The 27,532-nt window shown below is 37.8% G+C and overlaps 1 protein-coding gene across 3 annotated transcripts in view; it reads left to right on the forward strand.

Moving 5' to 3' along the window:
- The window catches only part of LOC105684498 (protein Shroom), a 94,029-nt gene extending 66,751 nt beyond the window's left edge, over positions 1-27,278 (forward strand). For 2 of the 3 annotated variants that reach the window (XM_048659559.1, XM_025746283.2), the window contains 5 exons: positions 19,003-20,630; positions 22,605-22,776; positions 25,062-25,311; positions 25,796-26,062; positions 26,228-27,278. In XM_048659559.1, the coding sequence (XP_048515516.1) occupies positions 19,003-20,630; positions 22,605-22,776; positions 25,062-25,311; positions 25,796-26,062; positions 26,228-26,479 (2,569 nt within the window). In that variant the 3' untranslated portion in view covers positions 26,480-27,278. Of the gene's footprint in view, positions 1-19,002; positions 20,631-22,604; positions 22,777-25,061; positions 25,312-25,792; positions 26,063-26,227 lie in introns of those variants that run through there. The other variant, XM_048659560.1, reaches the window with a different exon arrangement.
- Positions 27,279-27,532: the final 254 nt, after the last annotated feature.

Here is a 27,532-nt window from a genome sequence, read left to right on the forward strand (position 1 = left end):
ACACCGTATATATATACCCCACTGGAAGATTGACGTTGCAGGATGTTCACTCGATCTCACAAGCCGATAAATAATTTTCACCTTTCTTTTGTTCCTTCCTCGCTCTGATTGGGCGACTACTTTTATAGGCATATATTTGACCTCGCAATCAGAGTGCTACGGGGCGCGTGCAGGAGCAGAAACAAGTTTAAATATTTTGAGAACTCAAGAAAGAAATTGAAAAAAAAAAAAATGGGAAGAAATTCGAACACATTCGAGATAATTATTTATTAATATCAACAATAGCGAAGAACTTATTATTTTTCTTCTGAGAGAAAAAAAAACTCATCGCGCATTCGATGGTTTTATTTTGTAATGGGGAAATTTATTTATAGTGATTTCACGGAAGGTTTCTTCCGCAGAACAATCGTGTATACGGCGGGTATAACAAACGTCAATTTATGTAGAAGGTAAATCGCCTTTTACACGCGTATTATTATTATACACCCCATGCGGCAGAAAACACGGACGCGTTTAATTTTACATGTTTTATCGGACGGTCATTAAGCTGCCGTTAACGGCCGTAAATCCTAGTGATAAACTCAATTACTACATCCCGGTTTCATTATAGCCTGATATTTTATTGGTATATAAGCATATTGTACCTGACGTAATGTACCTACGTATGTATTATCTATATGCAAACGCGTGCGTGATCAACAGTTTACGCAAAAAAAAAAAAAAACAAAAACAAATTTGTAGAAGAATATAGCATAGTTGTAATATATGCTTTCCCTCAACGTCGCGTGAATTTCATAGACACAAATTGCAAAGTTCGAATATTCTCTATGGCGCTATGTCGTAAGAATTTTATTCCGTTCTGTTCTGTGTCCTCACCTAAGGCTTCCAATACCCATAGCATACGCATCCATACCCATTACATATGAATAGGTATTCTCACAGAGTTGAAAGTTCATAGCTTTGTCCAAAAATGCACCATACATATACCTTTGGTGCATATACTTAGTCCCACATACCCATCGATACCTATACCCGTCGTGAAACTGTAGATTTATCGTAGATTTTCGCACAATTGAACGTTCACAGCTTTGCCAAAAAATGCACCATATATAATACATATCGTTGCATATACATATGAATATTACATATCTATGGATTTATCGATGTAACCGCAGAAATTTCAAACGCGAGCTTTGTCATGAAATGCACCATATATTCACGGCTATGTACATTTATATACCCGTGATATACACCCATACCCGTCATATACCTATAAATGTAGCCATAGATATTATACTCCCAGCAATTTCGAACGCGCGCTTTGTCAAAAAATACACCCTATATGCATCGGTATGTATGTGCACATAGTTACTCAACATATACCCATCGCACATACCCACAATTATACCCATAGATATACACACAGTATTTTGCAAGCTGCGCTTTGTCAAAAAACACCCCTTATATACTCGGGTATATAGACATACATAGCTGTGCGAATAAATACCCATCATACATACCCATACTCGTCATATACATAAAAATTTACCGAGGTACATACCCACAGATTTTTTTTCTACGTAATTTTTGCCAAAAACACCTTATATACACGAGTTTTACATAGTTCAATACATATATACTCATCGTAGGTGTACATACTCATCGTGTACCTAAAGATTTCGTGACGTACATACTCCTAGAATTTTTTTCGGATTTTTTACGTCAATTTTGTCAAAAATACACCCTATGTAAATGAGTTGTACATAGGAACGTACATATATACTCATCGTACATGCACATACTCGTCGTGTACTCATAGTTCAAAAAATGTACATACTCCTAGAATTTTTTTCGAATTTTTTACGTCAATTTTGACAAAGATACACCCCATATACGATTAATTTTGATAAACCGTGAGGTCGTCGAACTCCCTGACCTACCTCACTGCATCCCCTGTTGACCCCCTACCAAGGAATGTCTGGTCCCCCTGTCTGCACCCTTCTACTACGGAATCTCGTAGTAGAAGGGTTAAGTGTAGTAAAGCCGATAGGCGGGGCCGCCGCCTATTCATCAATGAACTTAAAGTGTGACGGGTGGGTGTTGTACGATTTAAAGAATTAGTAAAAGAATTGGAGCAAAAATACGACTTCTTCGCGAAAATGGTAAACTTCAAACGCTCGTAACTTTCTGAAAAATGCACTTAGCCAAACGAAATTTGAACCAAATTAAAGCTTGAACTTTCTACTTTCAGATGCGTTTGATTAAAAAAATTTATCTAATTTTTTCACTTCGGCGCAACGCTTCGAAACAACTGATGCGCAAATGCACTTTTCAAGAAAAACTTCAAATTAACGTATCTAAGGGCTCGTTTTTTTTTCTTTTCACAATAAGTTTCGACTCCTAGTGACTAAATTTGAACTGCTTTCATTCCTCTTGTTGAACAGTTTCGTTTTTCCTCAGAGCTAGGCTGGTTTTATTATCCAAGCAGAGAAAGAGATTGTAGAATAGAGAAAAATTATTCAGTAAAGAATAAGTGTGAAAAATCTTTACATCATTAATCGCGATCGTTCTTTATTTGACAGAAATTTTGAGATGGAACAATAAACTGAATGCGGGCGAAAAAAAGGAAAGAAAAATTTCTCTAACAAAAGGAATCCAATCGTTGTAACCATAATAATCGGATTTATTTTAAGTACCGTGGAATTCTAATACTAATTGTTTTACTTGGATCAGGTATGACCATGTAATTAAGTGGAAGAAAATGTAGCTAATATTCAATAATACTTTTGCCAATTGAAGAATCCACTATTTTAATCCATAATTATTTCACGCATAGAAATATAAATTTCGAGGATCATCTTACAACGAAATCATGTCCTTTCGGTACACGCGACGCAGGTCATCCCATACCTGTCCTTTCGACGAGGATTTAATTCGACAATAGAGCCCAATACACCAGGTAGAGAACCCTTCCGAAGAATTGGCTTTACCTTCGATCGCGTTTATTCTTCATTTTATTCCGAATTATCGTTTCTCGCAATTTTCTTTATTTGGCAGCGCGTTTTTCGCTGCACGGTCTTTTGCATATTATTGCAATTCCATCGAAAGGTCGCCAACCTCCCATTGTCCGTGTGGCATATACGCAGCTGCATGCGCGTCTTTTGCTTTCCGTCTGACTAACACTCCTTTTTTTGTTCTATCCATTTCACTTTACATTCAATTATTTATTCGCTTTCTTTTACCTTTTTTTTTTGTTTTTTTTTTTATTTTCTTCTTTTCTCTCTTCCGCGGAGGAAGTCTCGCCGTTTCTGATCGCGGAGTTGCACGAGCGCGATTTTTACTCCGAAAAATTTCTGAGCCATTTCGCCAGGTGAACCCCGACCGTAATTATTCGACGAGTTTTGATTACTTGAATTGAGATTCTCACCTGAAATTATTACACTAAGATCACCTATAGATCTGTGTCTGTTATACGACTTCTTTTCCTATTTCTCACTGGATTATTTCCATATATTCTCAAGTATTTTTCATTATTTCTTTAAGCCTGTTTTACAGGTAGTAGACAATTTACAAATCCTATTGCGTAATGCTATTATGTGTCCAACTATAGGTATTAGAAATATGTTGTACGCCTATATATCATGTACAATACATACATACCAGAAGCCCGAGTTAACCGCTAACTCAATTATTGGTACTATGTGTACCTAGATTTTCTTGTCATTCCCTCCCTCTCATTTCTATGATTTTCTCTTCATTTTTTCTCTCGTTCTCTTATCCTTTTTTTCTTTTTCCTCTAAATCTTATTTCCCCACGAACTAAAAATCGGTCGACACGTGGTCGACGATCGATAAATACCTTCTTTACTTTTTCAACGAACAAATAATCGAAATAAAAAATCAGATCATCAAGGTTTTCACGTTGAATAAATAAATAAATAACGTGCGCTAAACAGCAGGTGCCAGATTTTCTCACCGCGTGAAACGTATACAGTAGTTGTGGAATATGCGAACCAATACCTGTGCACACGATCTATACGGACTATGCGTGCGAGAATAAACTAATGACATCATCGGACTATAATACGTGATCGTCGGTAGAATTCTGTGCAGCGTGTGAAAATATCTAGCAGTAGTTTCAAGTCGTACGAGATTTTTAGCACCGGGGATCACGAGCGACGTGCGACGTGATTACGTAAAATAATTATTGAGGTCCGCGTTACGTGGCGCTCTCCGTAAATCCGTTACACCTACAATCGCGAATTTTATCAATCTCAAATCAATCGATTTTTTCGATATCGTTTCGCCACAGCATCCGTTGATTACGAATCGCCTCTACTTTTATTTTCTATATGTATACCAACGTCGAACGCGATCCGAAACTATTCGCCACGCGATACGAAACGAGATACATTGCGTAATAATTATGACCGTCTTGAAAAGTGTTCTCTTCTTTTTTTTTTTCTTCTCGTTGTTAATTAAAATCCCCTTATAATTTCGAGTGTGAATCACGTCGAGTACGACGTGTAGATTTATCGCGATGTGGTCCGACAAGACTATCGATTATTAAAAATAAAATGAGAAAAAAAAAAACTCATCGAACGAAGAAAGAAAAACGAATCCCGCGCAGCTTTCGAGCTACGCGTTAACGAATTCATATGGATATCATTAATTGCTGTATCAGGTAAATTCGAGTTGTTTTTTTTTTCAAAGTTCTTTTTTTCAGGGGTTACCGCAAAGTCGATTCTGTGAAGTGAAATTCATCAAACTCATCTGTCAATAATAATGGTTAATTTAATTGAATTTAATTCATTGATTTTTTCTTTTTTAAATTGCGATACGCGTCTGAAACCTGCAGATTATCGGCGAATCGATACCGATCGAGGGGGTATGTAAAAAAATGAAGAAACTTTCATTCGTTGTACATTATTAGTGTAAATTACAAACTGTACAAGATTATTTATAAATGTTTTTTATTTTTTTTAATTTTTATTTTATTAACTTTTGCGGTGCTCGGCGAAATTTTTGCTTAATTCGAATCGATCCTCGCTTTACAACAATTATCGAAAGACTTCGAACTCTCTCTATATAATACATTTAGGTATACGGGTAGGTAGGTATACAACCCGTGTCTGGTCAGTGGTCGATCTTTCTCCTTGATTATCTTGCGACTAGCTGACAAAGACGCAAAAATTTCTACAGTTTCGTACGTAGGATTTATAAAATTATAAAAGCAACGTCAGCGTCATCATCATCAGCATCAAGCGAGACGTCGCGACTGACTCCCTTACCTAGGACAATTGCCTCAGGCTGGGCTGGTTCTCTTCGTCTTCTTCTTCCTTTTCCTTCTTATTTTTCCTTTTTTTATTCGAGATGGCCAAGACGATGGGATCATACGCACGGAGTCTGTTATTATCCAAGAATTTAAAGAGAGATAAAAAAAAAAAAAAAATTGGAAAAAAAAAAACGACGAACTCAACGATGAAGTTGTATTACATTCGTACATTCTCGTTGCACGTACTTTACATACGTATGTATTTCGCGCGGCGAAATTGATTGCAGAAAAGTCTTTCTTTTTTTTTTTTCGTTCGTCTCCGTCAGCCACCCCTTTCTTCCGGGACTTATTTAATTAACTTTTGGAAATTGTAATCACCGGGTTAGTCGAGATCCGAATTGAAATAATTTTTTTTTTTTCTCTTCACATTAAAAAAGTTACCGGATTCTTCCGATCGTTTGACTCGAGAAAGCACATTCGTCGACCCCGAGGCGTCGAATTCTTTGGAAACGCGTAGGATTCGATTATGATCGTGACGATGATATTTGTATTACAACTCGTTTTCACTCTCGAAAAGAAACGTTTTCTAAATAAAAAAACTACCGTTTACCGTATCAGGCTAATTTATAGAGATAAAAAAATTTCTTTTTTCTTTTCCTCTCCGTCTTCGAAGTCCTCTCGGCTCTTATTTTATATCCTCGTTACCGCGTTGCAATAAAATTCTGTAAAAATCGCCGTTCAATTATTTCGCATTCACTTAACGATCCAGGGGTCCGGCATCACCGTCCACGTTACGGAGAGATCGTTGGAGAAAAATCGTTTGGAAAAATAATCGACACCGTTGACCTGTCACCGGTGACCGGTGACCGAGGCGGGACGAAAAATTTTTACCTCGGCCGAAATCGTTAGTTAATTTACAGGTGAGCCGTCGGGACGGTTCGTAGGAGTTCGAGCGACTCCGTTTGCTTGATATTATAAGATATAGTCACGAAGAGTATTACCTGCAGCCCCCCCGTCGAACCTCCGACAACTTTCCGCTCGCCATTCCGTTGACAGCGGTCGAAGGAGTGCGGTCCGACGTAACGTATACGAACCGGGAGAAAAGTATTTTTCAAATTTTTAAAAAGACAATCGAAAGAAAAAGTGGAAGAGTTTATCGATCATTGGCATTGTGTGATCGATTTATCATGTCGACGTGCGAAAAGTGCAAAGGAGACAACGTTACGTCCTACAAGGGTTTTGGATTATCGTGACCCATATACACGTAACTAGTTATCCAGTGCCGATCGATCGATTGATTGTTTTGTTTAGCGACGAAATAGGGGATTGGAAAAAATTCATTAATATAACAATAATTATGAGTAATATCGGGCTCTCAAAGTGCAGTGTATTCATCGGTTTGAATTACTGTGATTTTTATTTAACTTGAGGAAGGAACGAGGTAGAAAAAATGACTTGAAGAACAAGTGCGATAAGATTCAATTCGAATTTACGATCACCCCGTTTTACAATCGATGATAAATTTGAGCGGTCACAACGTATTCTCCGCTCTGAACACGATGGTTTTTGGAAGTAATAAATTTCGGATAAGAAGGTACGTTGCACAAACCAAGGAGCTAGCGTAATTACGCGATTAACGTTATTTCGTAACGCTTGCCTGCTCTCTGAACTGGTTCTTTTTTTTTTTTTTCTTGCTTTTTACAATATTTTTCTTTTACCTGTTCGTCGATTTTTTTTACGTCCAATTTTTTACCTACATATTTCATTTTATTCACTACTTTTATTGAATAACTGCGCAATCAAATAATCACACAAAATGCGTGTTTCAGGGGGTATACCTATAACGCGGATCGATTGCGCGGTAACCTTAAACTAGAAACGATTTCACCCGCGATCGATTATATCGACGGATACCTTTTTTTTTTTTTTTTTAGAAAAGTTTTTTTTTCATCTTGCGTATAAAAATATGTGTGTAAAAGTATCTTGTGAAATTTCATACCTATTTCCAATTTGTAACTCTCTATAATTTTATATCATGATTATTTTTATCGATTTCATTAAGTGTTATCAACGCGCCTAATAACAAATATCTATTGAACAAACGTCGTTGGATACGCACGGTATGGCGTCGTGCGAAAAACTTTTTTTTTTTTACAGAGAGGCGTAATAAAATTTAAGAAAAAACAAATCTGCATTATTCTGGATTCATCTTTCAATTTTCTATGAACTTTTTCTATGCTGATCGCGAATAAGAAAGTTGACATTTTTGATGTATATGATTTTCTAATGTTGCTTGTATAATGATAAAAGAAGTTTGGTATTTTTATACGAAGCGTTGAATTCAATCTCGAGAAATTTATTTCGACTAACCAAATTCTCGCCGAATCATTCGATAGATTGCATTTTGAATCAATAACGCGAAGAAGAAGATTTTGAGTAATTGTTTTCACGTGTAAAAAATTGTTTCTCTCCAATTATTCGTCGATCTCTCGAACGAATGAAACGAAGAAAAAATACATGAACGAAGAACAACATCGTTTTCCAGTTCGCGTTTCTCATACAAAAATTATTATCGTATTCCTATTACAATCGAATTTTTAATGACGTATTCAAAGAGTGCAGACTTGTTTTTTAAACTTCACGAACGGTTCTTTCACTAGAAGAACACAACGTACGTACCACTTAGTTTTTCAAAAACCGAAGCTACCACGTAATTTTTTGAATCGACAACCGAATACTTGAACCGAAATTCCCTTCGAAAAAATGTACGATTTTTTTTCTCCCCTCTCTCTGTTTCTAATCACTTGAACTATTACTTCAAACGAGGCAGAGCCCGCAGAAGTAACTCGTTTACATGGAACAGGTGCGCTGAAAATTACTACTGGTTCGATAGGGTAATTTGAGAGAATGAACGGAAAAAAAAAAAAACTGAAAAAAATTTCTAATCAGTTATTTTACGAGCTAAAGTTAACTTGACCAAACTATGAGCTTATTACAAGTGAAGCGAATGGAAATTAGACGCGAATATTCAAGCGAGGGATAGTGAACGGACAGCTGCGCTGCCAATTTGTACCGTGTACGGAAAATGATATTCTCCAAAGTGATTTAAACAAACTTTAATGTACGGAGGAGCTGAAAGAACGTAGATTCTCCGTTCCCGAAAATCGCTCACACGAATAAATATTAATAATTATCTACTTGTGTGTGGGTAATATCGTATTATAACGCACACGTCCACGGATATATGTATAATCGAATACCGTATATTAAAACTCGGATGAATGAGCTTTCCCCGCATTCGGCACGTGACCAACGCGTGCGACGATAGATTTGAAAAAAAGAAAACTCGAAATCCCTCGCGGACTAGCCTGCCTCTGATCGTATTTCATCCTTTTTTCCCATCGGAAGTTCCAACGATAATTTTCTCAAAGCACAATCTTTGAATTCGGAAGGGCGCATATTCAATCCAGCGTAATATAAAACTCGTTATTAATCTGAACCGATGTAATTCGGAGTATAATTAAAATAAACGCACAGCTGCTGCTGCTGCTGCATGCGATGGAACGTATGCGTTGCTTGAAAAAAAATCGTTTTATATTTTTAAAAACCTGGCTGCACAGTTGAACCGTACGAGGATGTACAACGAACTGGGTAGTGAGCGTTGTGTGTGCGAGTGTAGAGTCTGGGTATCAAATTTCTAGGATCTAGATCCTGCAACTTGAATCTCTAGGTTGTCTAGTATTGTGTGTAGGCGATTCCACGTTACACCAACTGCCTGCTGCTGCCGCTTCGGGCCATGAATCAAGGTTGGAAATGTACAGTACCATGTGCCCTGGGCGTATAATAAAAGCGTCTTTTTTTCTATTCTTCTAACTTAACTCGCCGTAAATTGTCTAGGAATTAAACAAACGCGTATTATACTCTAAAAAACAATAGCTCAGACCCATCACATTAACAATCGTCATTGTAAGAAAAGGATTCTGATTTTTTCAACAGTTTTCGGGTTGCGTTAATCTTTTTTTTTGGTTCGTCGAGTCCGTACAGAGGCTATCAGTCGTCTGGACACGAAGAGACAGTTTTTTTTCTTTAGATATCTTGATTCCTTTCCCATTCGCGTTACATAGAATATATTTATATTTCATACACATAACTATTCGCGTTCCCATTTTGCATGTAGCTATTATAGGTATACATAAGAAGTATATTATCTACTTTCAAGGACCTTCAACCATACCGATCTCCTACAATTCTCGCTGTTGCTATGAATTTCATATATGTTCAGGCAATTTGAAACCGAAAAAAATTATTCATCGGATGACTAGAGTTTGAAATAAAAATGAAATAGAATCAGAATCGATTTTCAGAAATTCTTCTAGCTGTGTCTTCTCGTTAAATATTTTATTTTTAAATTCCTTCTTTCAAAATAGACATTAGGGTGGGTTGAAAGAAAAAATGTTTTTTTATTTACTTAGCATGGGGGCAGAATTTGTACCTTATGAAAAAAGAAAATTTTTCAAATTCAAATTCAAATGTTTATTCGAATTTTTGAGCAAAAAATAAATCATTTTTTTAATTGGGTTTAATATGCTTTTCTGACGTATTTGGACTTCAGGAATCCGAATCTGAAAGAAAAATTGACCTATCTCTAAAATTGACCGAGTTATCGTCAATTTTCAGCTTTTTGGAGTCGAAAAAAAAAAATTAATTTTTGAGTCTATATTGATGTAATTTGAGCTCAGAAATCTGAATCCGGTAGAAAAATTGATCTATCTTCAAAAATGACCGATTTATCGCCGAATTATCGCATTTTTTGGCATAAATTTGAGGATATCTCGGAGGGAAAAAATCGTAGCTCATTTTGGACAACGAATTCGTGTTCCTGAGGTCAAAATACATAAGAAAAGTGCCATACGATCAATTTTAAAAAATAAAAATTTTTGGTCAAAATTTGAAAAAATCGTAAGGGGTACCCCTTGGAAAAATCTCAAATTTTGACCAAAAATTTTTATTTTTAAAAATGGTTCGTATGGCACTTTTCTTATGTATTTTGACCTCAGGAACACGAATCCGTTGTCCAAATTGAGCTACGATTTTTTCCGTTCGAGATATCCTCAAATATATGCAAAAAAATGCCTAAAAATGGCGATAACTCGAAAAATTTCGAAGATAGATCAATTTTTCTTCCGGATTCGGATTCCTGAGCTCAGAATACATTAATATAGACAAAAAACTCAATTTTTTTTTTCTGACCCTAAAAAGCTGAAAATTGGCGATAACTCTGTCAATTTTGAAGATAGATCGATTTTTCTCTTGGATTCGGATTCCTGAGGTCAAAATACGTCAGAAAAGTGTAATACAATCACTTTTCAAACTACTTTACTTCTGGCCCAAAAATCGATTTTTTGTTTGCTCAAAAATCGATTTTTTTTCGGTTTTTCAAGAGTAATCTCACGTATAATCAGCACAGGGTTCCGAATCTGAAAGCCAAAATCATCTACTCGTGCAATCGATCGAGTAATCATCAATTATTCGCTGTTGGGAGAAGAAAAATTAAAACATATCGATTGGTTTTAGTCGTAGACCCACTTAGATTCGTCGCAATCCATGCATGGGTCGAAATATTCGAATTTCTCAATTCACCAGCGAGCCCGAGCTTAGCTGGAGTCAGGTAGCCACGAGCGAGGGGGTTTGTTGTGGAGCGTCACCTCTGCTCAGCCCTGAAGGTGACGTCTCACAACAAAGCGCGACGCTGCTGGCTACGCTGACTCCAGCAAAACTCGGGTTCGCTGGTAAATTGAGAAATTCGAATATCTCGACCCATGCATGGATTGCGACGAATCTAAGTGGGTCTACGACTAAAACCAATCGATATGTTTTAATTTTTCTGCTCTCAACAGCGAAAATTTTTATTGCTGGAAGTACCCCACTTGATTAATTATTTATTCAAAAAACGAGTGGGCTACCTCAAAGTATCGAGTAAAAAATTTTTCCCACATTTGAAAAATTTTCTTTCTTCATAAGGTACAAATTCTGCCCCCATGCTAAGAAAATGAAAAAAAAAAATTCTCTCAACCCACCCTAATAGCCATGTTGACTCGTTCAAATAATGCTCCATTTTTATCTATGTATCGCGTGCATAGTAAATACATGTCAATATATAAGTAAATAATTTACGAGAAATATGTGACCCGCGTTACATGCATATACTGCAATAAGCGGTTGAAATTCCACGAATATATTATCGATAGAACTGTATATAAACTATAATTATTGAAATTCATACCATAGGTACGCGGTAGACGGAAATAAGTACATTGCGACGATATGTGTTATACATATATATACTTAAAATATTTCATCTATTGTAAATATATATGTACGTGAGCTTATTCGCGACCGATATTCAAATTGCCGGGTTTACGTAATGTGCGCTCTATTAGACTGGATACGCAATTTTCATTCCTTTTTTTTTTTCTGCAATAAAATTTCCGTTACGACTTTTTTCTCGTTTTCTCTCCAATTTTCGCGACGTACGTTTGCAACTGGTAATATATTTCTGACCGATCAAATTAACGAGGAAACAGAAAATTACGTTCAACGTACTTTCTCCGAACTTTGACCGTGTAAAATTCTGCGCATAATTTGAAAAGGAAAATTTTATTCCTCTCGGTTTAACCTACGGTAGCTCGTACGTTCATTACGCGAAAAAGTATAGATCGTACAAATCGATCGATCGGCGGACGACGTTCTCTAAAATTGAATCTAAAAACCTCGCGGTAAAAAACACTCGTGCACACGACTGTTGATCCGTTCAATATACATAAGATACTTTTTTTTTTCTCTCTTATTTTATAGACGTTGATAGAAATTTGTTAGTAACTGTTTAGCGGTATATTATAAACAACCTACGTGTCTCTTCGGTCCGATTTTAGGTCACTCAATCCTCCGGTGACTCACGTATGAGAGCTGAATCTATATACAACTCGATGTTCGTAATAACGTAGCCTACGACGTACGTAAGATCGACGATTTATATTCCTGAAAATAAGATCTTCTTCTTTTTTTTCTAATTTTTCGCAATCGTATTTGTGTCATTTTTTTTCTTTATTTCGAAATAAAGAAATTCCTTCGCACCACATAACGTAACGTATTTGCATGTGTAACTCGCGAACGATTATCAGACAGGATGTGACGACCGTTAAGTTTCGTTTGTCGCGGTTATCCTTGGGAATTAATATTCGAGACGATGGAAAAATTTTAATTATTCGATTATTATCATCGATATATGTAACGTATACTCGGGTATGTGTCGCATACACTGCGAAAAATGTGGAAGATTATTAGGCTGGAAGGAAGAGTCGCGCCGAAATACTTTTTGCATTTTTTTTTTCTCTTCTTCACTCGTTGATCGCTCGATACATGAATTCTGCATTTCGGAACTCAATCCGCCGTACGTCTATTATAATCCTCAGCGAGGAGAATAACGGTTTTCATCATACGTATGTGTAGTATACCGTAGTCGTATCTGCAAACGAATGATTCGGACGAGATGTAGAGTTGAATTAAATGATACGTAATTGTAATGATTCGTCTAAAAAGTTCTTTTTCATTTTTCTTTTTTCTTTTTCAATTTTTCACTTTGCCTTCTATCCGTCCTCCGGCCTTTTCGCACCGCGTTTTTTTCATATCCTTTCAGATCGGATAAGGGTTATGACGTGCGTATCTCGAAAAAAGTTCGAATAAAAAAGAAAAACTGAAAATCTTTAACGTGTATAAAATTTCAAAGAAAAACTGGAACACGCAGTTTTAACACGCGATACATGCACATATATGCCTACTTATGATATACGTAACGCGTGACGGTAAGAACTATGCGGGCTGATAAAATGAAGATAAAAAGGAAATAAAGTTAAAGTAACGAAGTAGAATGGAATTGAAGAAAAAAAAAAGAAAAAAAAAAAATCAGACTACAGAAACGTAAAGAATGAAAAGAGGAATAGTTTTCCCACGCTACTGCAGTAGGAGGTACGTACGCTCGCGAGCTCCCGCTATCAGTGCTATCCCGCATATTTCTGTGAGGTAGTTTTGCACTTCTCCAGGGAGTTGAGTTAAATTTCTTCGTTTTTTTTTTTTGTTTTTTTCATCGCATAAAATATTGACGAGAAAAAATTACACGTACAACTTCGTGTGCGAAGAGATTAATCCTCTCTTTGGAAAGGAGAAGAAAAAACAAAAAAAAACAGTAACAGTAAAATCCTTGTGGTATTTATTAAGGCATATACATATTTTATTGTAACATTTATAACACGTATATACTGCACGTGTAAGTGTTTCGAAGGCCGTGTGTTCACCGGTGCATTTCTCAGTTCTACAATCTCATTCTTATCCTCCCACAACATAATATAAAGATAGATGTGCGGTGCAGATCTCTTGTAAAGATATAAAGTTACATTATAATATCGTACATAATATAATAAACCGTTTTACGCGAGCGACTTTGAGAAATATAATATGATGCATCAGAAGTTCTTTCTTTATGTATATTATAACTGCATCTTTTTTTTATTTTTCGATTTTTTTTTCTCTCTCTCTTTATTTCTGATCGAGGTTCGTTGTTCGATCTGATTTTTATTTTTAGGATTTACATCCTTCGAAAAAAATTTAATTCGCATCATTCTACACCCACTACATAACTACGACGTCTATATGATATATAGGTCGCGTATACGGACAGCATTAAAAAGCCGATTATTACGTCGAGTTTTGCATAAGCTTCAGACGAGATTTCGCTCGATAAATGAGGAGGAAAAGCAAAAAATATTTCTATATATATCAACGTTGGTCGAAACTAGTCGCTTACATTATATTACGTGTACATAATGAAGTTGCTTTTGCAACTGTGTGGAAATTTTTCTCTCTTTTTGACACCGAAATTTAAATTGAAAAATTATTTAAAACTTGGAACGATGATTTTTCACATTGTCAATTTATACATCTTTGTTTTACTAATTTCTCGAAACGATTCCGTGTTCTATGTGTACAGAAAATTCATTTGTTACACGTATGATGTTTCTATAATCTTTTTTTTTTTATCTCCGGCAGAATAGATATGCGTAGTAGGTATTATAGTTCTTCCATGAGCGTTTTATGTAACCGCAGCTTTTGCCAATATGCATACCAATATCACGACCTCGGCTCTAATAGATCGGCTACATCTGTTTACTACACCCGCCTGGGTCGGTACACCGTTGGAAAATTTTTAGTCTCGATCGAAATATCATTATCTACCACACTCTGAGATTCATCAATTTATCTATCAATTTTATTGTTTGTACAATGTTCGTGCATCTCCGCAAGACTTATCTACCTTCTTGCTCTTTCTACAATTTTTTGAAGTAGTTTTGTGTCTGAAATAAATTTTTATGTTCGTCTATATTACGCTACCGACGATGTGGTTAACATTTCAGACGTCGCCTACCGTCAATTTAACCGCATCTACGGTACGTCTTTGTTCTCTTTCGATCGCTGAATTGATGGAGAAAAAAAAAAAGAATTCAAGTTCAAAAAAGAGACGATAAGAGAAGAGAATTTTGATCGGAACCAGGATATCTCGATGATCGAGATCTGAGCGGACGTGGACTTTTTATTTTCTAAAAGGTGCAGCAGCAGACGGACCGCGATGCGATCGCGTTGCGGCATACCGATGTTGACCAACGACCGATGACACCCTGTTGTTAGTAGTTTACCTCTTGATTTCTTTTCGACGTTTCTGAAACTAGGACGAAGCTGCCTCGCGAAGATTCGAAAGTGCGTGTCTAATAACACGAGGGAACCGAATAATCGCTTTACCGTAACACGAGGTAGATCGAATACCTCATTATGCTACGGGTTGAGGAGAATCGAAAATGAAAAGGAATCTGATGACGATTTATTCGCTTTATTATCAGAATTAAAATTCGAAAAGACTAGAGAATCGGAAAATTGGACCTTTCTGGGTCTCGGTATTCCTTGGATTTTTTGGCGAAGATAAAGGGTAAAAAAAATCACTGGAAATTTCAATTTGGTGAATAAATTCTCCTTGCATACGATTTGACGATTTCGTTTTATATACCGAAATCGCGACATAAACTTTGGATTACAAGCGAGAATTGTCGGGGGCGGAAATGTCATGCGAAAAGAAGAAGAATCTAAATGAGTGACGCGCAATATAACGTCCGAATTTGAATGGCAAATTTATTTAAAATTGAAAGTGAAAATCGAGGAGTAGAAATAGAAACGATCAACGTTTCCTATCTGCGTACAAGTGTCCTGACTTTTACGTAAGGACTTGGTCGTTTGTTATTTTTAAGAGCTTTATCGTGTTGTGACTGATGCTTTTAATTTTCATTCTCGTATTTGTTCTATCAGACGTGTTCATATGTATACATACAATCGTCCCGTAACGCGTCTAAAGTCTTCAAAGAAATAAAGAAGGGTATTGAATTCTTCTCCATTTAATTCCCTCGGAACAGGTACGGGACTAATTACGTAAAAAAACTATTTACGAAAACTCGTTGAACGGGCGGCAGGCCGTATAAATATTTTCAGGCAAACGTGACTACGTCGCTCTCTTGTCGTACGTACGTACCAACGGAAGAATTTAAATAATATGAACGAGGTCACTTTTATCCGAGCACATTCGAGCGAATTATGAACCGCTATAGGAATCCACGGGTCAAACAATAATTACGTTAGAAGCCCCGACTTGTTTAATAGCCCGAGAAAGTATTCCACCCATTATCATCGTCGCTTCAACATTTTACTTAACGTGTCGTAACGTTACACGTGAAAAATTAAAAAAAAAAAAAAAAAAAGAGACGTACGTAGAAACGTGCGTTACATTATCGCAGGTATAGTGTAACAAGATTTGATATATTGAGTCACTGCAGATGCGTTGCTGAAAACTAAAAACAAAGTAAAAGAATCGCTGCGATCCGGTGAGACGATTCGATTCGGTTCGTACGTATTATATACTATTTTCGAGCTATGAATATTATCCGCGCAGCGTAGATTCGGTTTACAATTAGTTCCGCAACTTAATTCCACAATTAATTGATCCGACTTGATGCGCGTACCGTATAGTTTTAATATAACCAACCTGAACTACGTAATGCGTGCACAAAAATTCGTTGTTTTTCATCCTCGTCTTCTTTCCTCGTTTTCTTTTTTCTTCGTTTTAACGAGTCGTCATTTTTTTTTTATCGGTTCCAGACTTAGAACAAATTCAACTTTATAATACCTACCGTCCGTCGACACGATTATCTTTATACACAACGATTCGGGTCGCGCTATTCGTCATTCACGGTTAATCTCGATCGTGAAAGAAAATATAATTTACAATAGAATTTGGATGAAATTGTATTAATTTTTGTCAGCTTCTTTTTTATTTTTTTCTTCTTCCTTTCAACGTGAAAGTAAATCCTCATTGTACGATTACGTCATCGTACAGAGCTTTGTAATTTATATGTACTTTTTCTTTCCTTATTTTTTTTTTTTTTTGCAATTTCACACTAGATTCTTACCAACATTTGTACTCTAAAATTTCGGTAAATTTTTGAATCGCAAGACCTCTCCATGTATCCGCTTTGTATTTTCGCTCTGATCGGTGTTCCTTTCTCAAATATGTATATATTTTTTTTTCTCACGTCTTCTTCCTCGTGATTCTTTTATACCTTTTCTCTTACTTTTTATTCGACAAGGTTTACGCGTACGTACAGCGGAACGACGAACGATCGTTTCGCGGTGGACAATGAAATGGCCGAGAGAGACGTGTCCGGAATCAGACTTTATCCAAAGCTCTCATATGGTATGGTGTGTTCGTCGCTTTTGTTGCCCTCGCAGCGTATATCTTACCTTGTGTCTTCTTCGAGAAACTCTCGCGATCTCATACGTCGTTTTTTTTTTTTTTTTACATACATACGTATATCTAACGTCTTTTTCTCCCTTTTTTTTTTTTATAATATGCAAGCGACGGACGCAGTAAAAAATTAATAAAAAAAGAACCTCGTAAGAGGAAGACAAACGTGAGGACTGCTGCAGGTTTCGATGACCGGTCACGCATTCCCTATGTACGAATAAATTTTTTTTTTCTCTTTCTACAAATAGTTACTATAAAAGAACACGTTTTACGCCGAACGATTCATGAGCGGAATCCAAATCGATCGATCGGTATAATATCGATTGGAAATCAAAGCTTTTTATTTTTACTGAATTATATCAGAACGTAGGATTGTTTTATATACTTGAAATTTTTACGGCAATTATTCTATGCGATGCTCCATTTATTTTTCTATAATGTCAAACGAATCAAATAACAATTACGTACAATTGCGAATGTCGCTGATTTTTATAAATACAAATGTCGCGCGTGTTTGATTAGAGAGCGGTGTATAGTACACGTATCGTTTGTAGCGAGTCGATGTGCGTTATTAAAGAGAGGAAAATAAAAAAAAAATCTGAAAATAATAATTATCTATTCCTCTTTAATCGGTTGACTAGCAGAGGTGCCGCCGTGGATTTGACGCTGAAATTAATGAATCGATTTTAATAAATTTCTTGTGCCGATCGGAATTGATGTGTCCCATTGATATTGGGAATTAAATGCGATACACGTTACCGTCGTATGATAATTATAACTATCGATATCGCAAACGCCATACACGGCGCGAATAAATGAGATGAGAGAGAGAAAAAAAGGGAAAGAAATAAATTAGAGAGAAAAGAAAATTTGACGACACCGATCTAGATATACTACCAGGTGTACAATATGTCGCCCGTACATAAGAGAGACACGAACGTGTTTCAAATGTTTAAATATTTCTCTACTTTATCAATATTTATCGGGCAATAGCGACGATGATCGTTCGAACGAATATAGGTTGAATTTTTGCTACCGATTTTCCATACAGATTATTAATTTTGACGCACGACGGGCATTCGTATTCTTCATTTCGCTTGTTGGGGGAACTGAAGGAATGTAAAAAGAATTAAGGGCGCGTGTCTATTTTCTCATTTGACACGATCATTCCCGATTACTTGTTCGACTCAAAGTTCACTGGAATTTAAACGAACCACGAATTACGGTCAGCTATCTATTAGCCGTATTATTTTATGCTACACATATCGCATGTGATGAAAGAAATATTTCAAATCTTCCGTCAGCGTCTTATTCTTCTTTTTCTTCATCGACCAATACGAAGAGTGTGCGATTTCTTCGAAGCGGTTTAGATTTGAGCAATTAAATAATTGCGAAATAGTCGAGCTTTTGACCGAAGATCGGCAAAAAAATCATTCAAAAATTAAACTTAGATTGCTAAGTTTCAAAAAAAAAAAAGAATCAATCTTCTGGATCAAGACATATTATTTTATACCACTTCTTTGTCAATCTCGAAAAAAAAGGTAGACGCCTCGAGATCGCGATTAACATCGCGTGATGGTAAAATAACCTTTCTCTCTTCGCTCTAGATCCACTTTTTTTTATTTTTTTTCTTCATTTTTTTCTTTCTTCTCATTTTACGAAACACTTGTCAAAAGAATTCATACACACGTTATGTCACGTCATGTTATAACAATACGCGCGGACTTCGAATCGGTCCAGGTACCGAGAAAAATATGGATCAATTTTTTTTCTTTTTTTCTCAACCGAATCCGAGGAATAATTGTTGTTTTTTTTCTCTCTCTCCATTTCAGAAGTCAATCCAAGGCGTCTTATTTAGCCTACAGAAGAGAACGCGGGGCTCCAGATAGCGAGGGGAGTTACAAACGAACCATGTCACCGACGGCCCACGTGGACGATTGGCCGCCCAATCTGAGGGACAACGACGATCCGGTGCTTTTGAGGGTTACGCCTCGACATTCCCATGCTCTCAATAACTCCGAACACCAGCAGCAGCAGCAGCAGCAACAGCTTCTGAAATCGCACAGCGTTGACGCGCTTCATCACCGTTTGGAAGAAAGAACCGCGCATTCGGTCGAGGTCATCGGCAAACTGTCTTACGATCTCAGTAAAAAACTTCAAGCTAGCGAAGTGAGAAGTGCGAGCGTTAACAGGGGTGAAAATAACGTGATCGGTAACAACAACAACAATAACAATAACTTAGAACAGAATCAAATCGGCGTAGAAAGTGTGGAGAGGAAAGAACGAATATCGCCGCAAAGTATCGAAGTTCTCAACGACCGTAATAGACAGTTGGAAAGAGAGAGACGCAAGTTGGCAGCTAGCTGCGAACTGTCCAATTCCATGGGGCAGATGCGTTCGAACGAAAAAGAAATTTTACTCGCGAAATGTGAGAATAATTATCAGAGGGAACGTTCGGCTACGATCGAAATGACGTCGAGAAACGTGGAACTGTTGAACCGTCGGAACGCCGGTGGCGAGAAATGCAGATCGCAGCCTTTGATCGAAAGCGTGAGGGAAACCAGAGAGAAATTAAATTTCGACACCAGACCGCCGCCCGTCATAGAAAAACCACCTCCGCCTACAACCTCGCCACCCAGAACGCCGGATCTTGTGGAACGGAGACAGAGCAGTCCGAGTTCGAACAGATCGGGGGCGGTTCCCAGAAGATCGGGAAGCTGTTCGAGCTCGAGTTCCTCGTCGTTGAAATCGTTGAATTCGCGAAATTCGAACACACTGCCGTCCAGAAGTTCGCCGAAAGTCAGCGGTCGACGTGGAAACGACTCGCCGAATTCCAGGGTAGATTCTTCGCCCTCTACGTCGCCGTGCAGCGATTCCTGCAATTTCATCGTCGAGCACATAAGCATCTCGTCGAGACGAAAAGTTTCCAGTCCTACGCAGACGGACGACGCGGAAAATTTTCGCCCAAGTCGGGATGAAATTTTTTTAAGCAATTCCGTATCTCCGATCGAACAATATTCCCCCAACAACACGCGCTCCAGTCAGACGACGGGGAGCAGTTTCGAGAACGTTAAAAATTCCAGATCGTCGACGGGCTCTCCCGATTCTTCGCCCTCCACTCCTACCTCACCTACTTCGTTAAAAAATCCCTTGAATAATATAACTGTAAATACCGGCAACGATTCGCCCTGCGTTTCCCCGCAACCTGGAATCGAAGGGCTCACTCTGGTACAAAGGACGGAAATCGTGTTGAGAGTGAACGCCGCGACGAGCGACGCAGCTTCGCAGACGGAACTTCTATCCGACGACGAACCGAGTCGCGAAAATCGTCCGGACGCCGATCAATCGCAAGTGCAACCCGAACCGAGGAAAAAATCACCCGAAGAAATCGAATGCGAAGAATTGAGCAGAGATCTCGCCAGTCAACTGAGTCCGAACGACAAACTAGTCCCTATCCTAGGTGAGTTTTGTCCTAGAAATGTTTCGACTTCGTTTGCCTCAAGATTGAACGAAGATTCTATCACTTTTCTCCTCTGTCTCTTTCTCCCCTGGTTTCTGTTATGAAAGAATCGGTGTTGAAAATAGATCGGTGAACGGAGATCGACATTTATATGCTCCAACGATTGTTATAAACGTTTCGTAATAAAGTACGCGAATCGCGTTACCTCATCACAGTTATTGAGCACCGTGAGTCGCGTTAAACGATAATCGTTCAATCAATCGATTTCCATTTTCTTTTTTTTCCCCAATTTTTCTTTTCTCCCTCCTCAAAATCCACAAGTAAAATTATCCAACTGACGATTGCCAATAACTGATTAGCAAGAAAAAAATTGTAGTCTCGTTTTTTTATTCGTTGATTTTTCTTTTTTTCTGCATGGTTCGCAATGGCGGAAGGAGCGTGGGATATATTTCACGTTCGTCAAATTGGCGTATCTCCTGTACGATTTTCTCCTCGCGATCTGTTTCAGAATCGATCGTTCGAAGTGAATTTCTGTCTTTTTTTTTTTGTTTTCCGTTGCTTTCTGCGCGCAACGTGAAATTTTCCCGAATCTCAAATTCAACCGCCATGGTTTATAACCACCGCGAGCCAACATCTGTTACTTCCTAATCAATCGAAACGATCACCGTTCAATTTAATTACAATTATACCGTACCTCGTCATCGCGCGGTGCGGTTATGCTCCGACTATCCCAATTGTTTTTTTATACCAAAAAAAGTGTAGAAATTTTTTTTCCACCTCCTTTCTTTCCATCTGTTTGGAATACAGCGAATTCCGATGATGAAAAAATTATAAAATGGAAAAATCGATCATTATCGACCACTGAAGTCGTGTCAGTTTCAGAAAAATCCTACCGACGTCATCATTCAGATAACGTAGATAACAATATTACGTGTATAAAAGATTTTTTTTTTTTTTGGTTTCTTTATAATCGCTTTAGATTATTTTAACTGCAGTGTAAAGTTTGCCGCGGATTCGACGAGACGTGTTGATCAATTTGTCGGCGATCGCAATGTGAATCGAACGAATCATCGAAAATCCCGGAGTTTATTCGCGAGTCCTCTGAAAATTGGTGATTTTCGTGGGTCCCCCCCCCCCCCCCGGGTAGAGTGAAATGAGTCGGAATTTTACCGTTAATCAGAATAGTTTTCTAAGTACCGCAATAGAATACGTCCTGAACCGTGCGCCACGTTGTTTGCGTACAGGTCGGGCGATCGTTACTACTCACACGTTGAACATTTTCACGTACAATTGCACGAGGTATGACGTTGATACAACGCGACGCCCGTACGATGACCTTTTTCTTTTCTTCTCTCTCTTTTTTTTTTTTTTTTTTTTTCCCTCTCATTTTCCTACAATAAACGTTAAGCTGATCAACCGCGAGGCTTTGAGTTATTCAATTAAACTTTACTCTATAGCTCCGCTACAGCAGTGTAGCTCGTTTAAGTCTTCCGAACAAGGCTTCCTACGAACACACAATACGGTTGTTCGTCATTCCTCTTCAACTGCGTGTCTCTACCATCTTTGAAATATTCACTTCATGTGCCGTACGATTGATAAATGAAAGAAAAAAAAAAAAACTGCATCCCAACGAAATAGATCAAAGAAATATCTCAACCGCGATTATTATTTTTTTTTTCTCATAGTCTCTGCGAAATCTTTTCTTTCGCAATTCCGTTAATCAATCATCGCGAAAATTTCACCGAAATGTTCATCTAATCAATACTCGTACAGCGATCGATTTTATTAATCGTATACCGCGGTGCAGGTATAACGATAGTTGTGCACACGGTTCGCTTTTTTTCACGGTTGGATTTACTTCACTTCCGTGAGAATGAATTAATCGATCGAATTATGCGGGAGATCGTGAACCGATCGATGATTATTTTTTTATTTTATTTTATTTTATTTTTTTTATTCTTGTTTCTCTTCCAGTCCCAGTGCCTGAACATAAAAGGCCCACAGACTACGTCACCGGACTCTTCAGGGTGGAGGCTACTTTACAACCGAGACCTGCGAGGAGGCGACTTTCCATTTCTCGATCGGATGATACGATTCCTACTACTAACTGCAGCGGTTCGAACGGCAACAAATCTGAAAACAACAAGTTAGTTCTGCTTTTTTTCCTTTCGAATTTGACACTCGTCGATCTATTGTACCCATAGTTGTAATTTTTTGATCGGGGAAAAAAAAAAAAACTGTGCGATATTTTATTCGCGACTCAGATCTCGTGGATTTTTAAGAGATCGATGAGGGCGATCGCTTTTTCGTTCGGTTCATGTCAGACCAGGTCGCGACGACAACGCCTACGAAAGAAAGGACACCTAGTAGACCTTGGTGCATCGAAATATATGCGTGTAATGTTCGTTTACGAGTTGTATCGTTTGTGCCATTCCCCCATCGGTTCGACCTTCGAATTATTTAAGATAACGTCTGTAACGTAGCTAGTTCAACTTCGTTTCGAGCTCGCGCGACACGCGGGGAGCCCTGAATTTCTACATCCGCGTTTCGAGTTGTAAATGAAAAATAATAATTCCGTTTCATTTTTTTTTTTTCTTTCACCTTTTTCATTCCGCTCGTTTCACGCTCAAGAGACCGCGCGTTGTTTCTGTCGGTTTGTATCGCGTTCATTAAAAATCGAAATTTAAAAAACTTCCCAATCAGAACGTCGACGCTTCCCATCTTCGGGCTGATTTATTCGCGCAACAAGTCTGCGCTAAAAATTCCGTTTCCTTTTATCTTTCGATTATTTATTTTTGTCTCATTTTTGTTTCGAATTAAATTTAACAGCCAAATAGGTATGCATGTGTCTCTAAACATCCCGGCAACGCGCTGCGGATTTTCGTTCGAGGAAATATACATACGTGCCGGAGCTTATCCTTAACGAGGCGTACACATACACGTTCGTTACGTCAAACGCTAATTAGGCCCGCGTTAATTACGCGGCGGCACTTCTACTCGGACACGCAGGGTCAATAACCTACCGAGACAAATTTAGTATTTTCAAAATATTTCCAAATACTTTATTTTCTTTCGTTTTTTTATTTTTTTATTTTTTTTTTTTGCGTCGATTCGATTCCTCGTTTTGCACAAATTTTTACATACCCACTCGTACTTATCCTGGGAATGAAAAAATTACGCAAACGAAAAAAAAATCATCAAATTAACGGGAAAAGGAAATAGAAAAGAGGAAGGTACGAAAGAAACCATTTTAATATCCCAGCCACGCGTCTCCCACGTATCGTACAAAAGCTGACGCATCGACTTCTCTGCGTGTATTATATTAACGTTATATGCAGTTTCTATCGCGGATATTGCGACGTAATTTAATTGTCCCCCGGGATAAAACCACTTCGATTGTTAAATTCATTGAACCACTTTACCGATAAATTCAACGTAATTCTTTCGTTCTTCGTCTTTCACTCTCATCGAAACGCCTCTGCGAAATAATCGCGATATCCACGTTCGTACAAACGTCCGAATGACATCCGTAATCATATCTATGGCGAACTTGAAAAAAATCCTTCTTTATTTCCCGACCTCCCCTCTAATTGGATCCAATCAACGCCTTTCAGTCGTATGACTAGTCCACAGTTACACCATATTAAAAACTTCATCGTTGATACATCAAATTAGATCGTCGATGTTTTGAATCATTAAAATAATTCCTACGTTGTAATCTTCGCTAATTGATCGTACCGATTTTTTTTATTCTTTTTCTTTCATCAGTTCTGTGTTTTTCACATTACGCCTGATAAATTCTTCTTTTTTTTTTCTCTCCAACGTCACCGCGTCGCATCAGACTCGCGAGATCGTCCAATCGTTTGGACAATAGTTACGACGTCGTTAAGATGTAATATTGTACACATAGTCGAGTCGAGGAAGGAGAAAGTGCCGCAAAAGAGGAGTGAACGACGACGAGAATTGCGCAATTCGCATAAATGATATTGTCCCATCAATTTTTCAAATTTCTTTTTTTTTTTTCATTTCCTTAAGTGTTTATTACATTACGGCCGCAGCACACTTCAGCCTCTCTCGTCTGTATAACGTGTGCGGTGCGAGAACATCGTTTTCAATATTCCATTCGGCTGGTTAGTTTTGATATCGACGTTGTGTAGTTTAGACTCATGTTCACGGCAGAGACTCCGATGAACCGATCATCTCAATAAATTAATCAGTCGTTGTACAGTGAATCGCATTCGTGCCGACATTGGATGAAAATATATTGTATAATGGAAGTACCGAGCCCCACCAAACGTCGTATGAAATCGTGCGGGTAAAATTTAAAGAAAGAAAAACACGAAATGAAATAAAATAAAAAGTAATCAATTCGCCGAAGTCGTTGATCCTCTCGTTTTATTTATCGTTTTGGATTCTAATCCGTCGTTTCAGAACGGAGACGTTATCCTCGCCGATTTCGTCGCCGGAGATATCCACGGTCGTCGCGGATCCTACGAGTCCGTTGTCTCCGACGTCGGCTTATTTTACGACGTCCGAAGGAAAAGCGAGATTCCTAACAAGGTATTCTCGCGACGTTACGGAGGATTCTGTACTTCCTTCGTCCCATGGGAACGATGCATCCGGCGTCCCGACGCCGACGGCGAACAACGTCGCCAACAATCAGGACCTCAAACAGAAAAAGGTATTGCATCGCTAGTTTTTATAATTTTTTTCATTGACGTAGGTGAGATTTTTATGCTAATTCGTTTCTTGCGCGCTGAGTAATATTCAAATTCAATGAGTAATACGTCGATCGAACTCGTCGAGGTTACACAATCGATCCGAGGGCTTCTATTTTAAAAGCCTGATGAAACTGATAATCGAGATAAGAACTTTGATTTCGCATTGAAAAATTTGCGAGCCTCCGGTGAGTTATATGGGGTTGCTGATTCAATCGATCGTGACTAATCGGCACTAGGTAACAATAATGTGCACTTATCTCGCGGAAAAAGATCCGTGAGAATACTTGTGCAGTCTCTGATTAATTTTTCGGGATAATTGAAGATGTTTAAAACAAGATCGTCAGTTTATATTAATTCACTCTGGATAGTTAAATTGAAAATTCAGGGACACGGGCGGGCGGGACCGCGGATTTGTTCATTTTTTTTGTCTTCGTTACTTTCAAGGAGGAGCTCGTCATCCGCCTGGACAGAAAGCTCGTCGTCCTTCGAGCCGAACAGGAAGCCGTTCGAGAAGAAGGCGACGTGAACGAAGCTCTCGGTGCCCGAGTTACATCCAGAATTGCTGCGGTAGCTCGGCCAGCCGAATCGTCAAAGTACCGACTCCACGTCGAAGAAGTTGGTAAAATTACAAGCCTCCTCCTCGGTTTAAGTGGAAGACTCGCTCGGGCAGAAAACGCCCTTTATGGAATGCCAGCCGACCACGTTGAGCGGGTGAGTCGAATTGGACGAGTTTTTAGTTTTTTCATTTTTCATTCCACTTTTCACCCCGACGCGTAACCGAATCATTTCATTCAATACCTGTACTGTCGTTCTCGATTTGTTTCATGTTTTTTTATTTTATTTTATTTTTTTTTTTTCGTGTCTTTCTCATTGCAGAAAATATTGGAGAGCAAGAGAGACAAGCTGCTGGATCAGTTGGAGGAAGCGAAGGTTCTGAAAAGTAACATAGATAAAAGGAGCGTCAACGTTTCCGCAATCCTTTCGAAATACCTTGACGAAGACGAGTTCGCCGATTATCAACACTTTATCAATATGAAAGCGAAATTGATAATGGACGGTCGTGAGATTCAGGATAAAGTTAAATTAGGAGAAGAACAACTAGCAGCCCTCAAAGAAGCCATCGATTAACTTTAATTATTTTAAACGAATGTAATTTCACAATTCTAAGGGAAGAAGAAGAAAGAAAGAAAAAAAAAACAAACAAACAGATGCCTACATACACTCGTTAATCATTATTGTCTTTTTTCTCTCCACAACGAATATTCGGAGATTCTAGCGGAGCCTACTTAATGATATACAACGAATCAGGATTGAATGTGCACATAAATTATTCTCTCCTACGCTTTAATTTTTCACCCACAGGTTTTTACTGTCGAATATTATATTCGAAAGGGCTAGTCCTAACGAACTTGTGTCGTATCTAGTGGCCCGGTGAGAACGATCCAAAATTTTCCATCCGGATTAATTCGGAAAGTGAAGAGAAATGAACGAAGTCAGCGTACACGTTGGTCTTGTGTGTATTTGATATAGGGGGGAAAAAAGGAACGAAAAGGTAAAAGGAAATTAAAATGAAAAAGAAGAGAGAAATGATAATTTCTCATCGCACACTCGAATAGATTTATTGTTATTTATTGAACACACGAACCCATTATGGAAAAAAAACTTACACACAAACAACGTAAGTAAATCACTGATCTTCGGAAATTTCTCATCTTTGAGATTGTTTCATTGGTCCTGTTTTTTTTTTATTTCACGCTATTTTCTTCGATAAAAGAAAATCAAAATTTTTTTAATGTGTTGCATGAAATATAAATATATATATATATATTCCTCATTTGTATACTTGTATATTTATAATACGGTACCATGGATAGGTGTGGCGACGAATAATCACACCGCGGTAAGTAAAAAAACGAGAAAAAAAAAATAGATACATATCCGTGAAATTGACCACTCCATCCAGCTCCCAAGTGAATTCTCCATTTTTTTCCCGTATATCCTCTTTCATTTTCTTCGAGAATAAAAAGAAAGAAAAAAAAAAACTTAAAGAATAATTAAGCCTGCCTTTAACTGATATGGTGCCTTCTCATATATAGAAACATGTGATATAAGGCTAAGAAAAAATGAAATTTTCCGTTAATTGTTACTATGGTGTATAATATAATTATATATATATGATGG

This window comes from Athalia rosae, chromosome 8 (assembly GCF_917208135.1).
Source record: "Athalia rosae chromosome 8, iyAthRosa1.1, whole genome shotgun sequence".
Classification (NCBI taxonomy): domain Eukaryota; kingdom Metazoa; phylum Arthropoda; class Insecta; order Hymenoptera; family Athaliidae; genus Athalia; species Athalia rosae.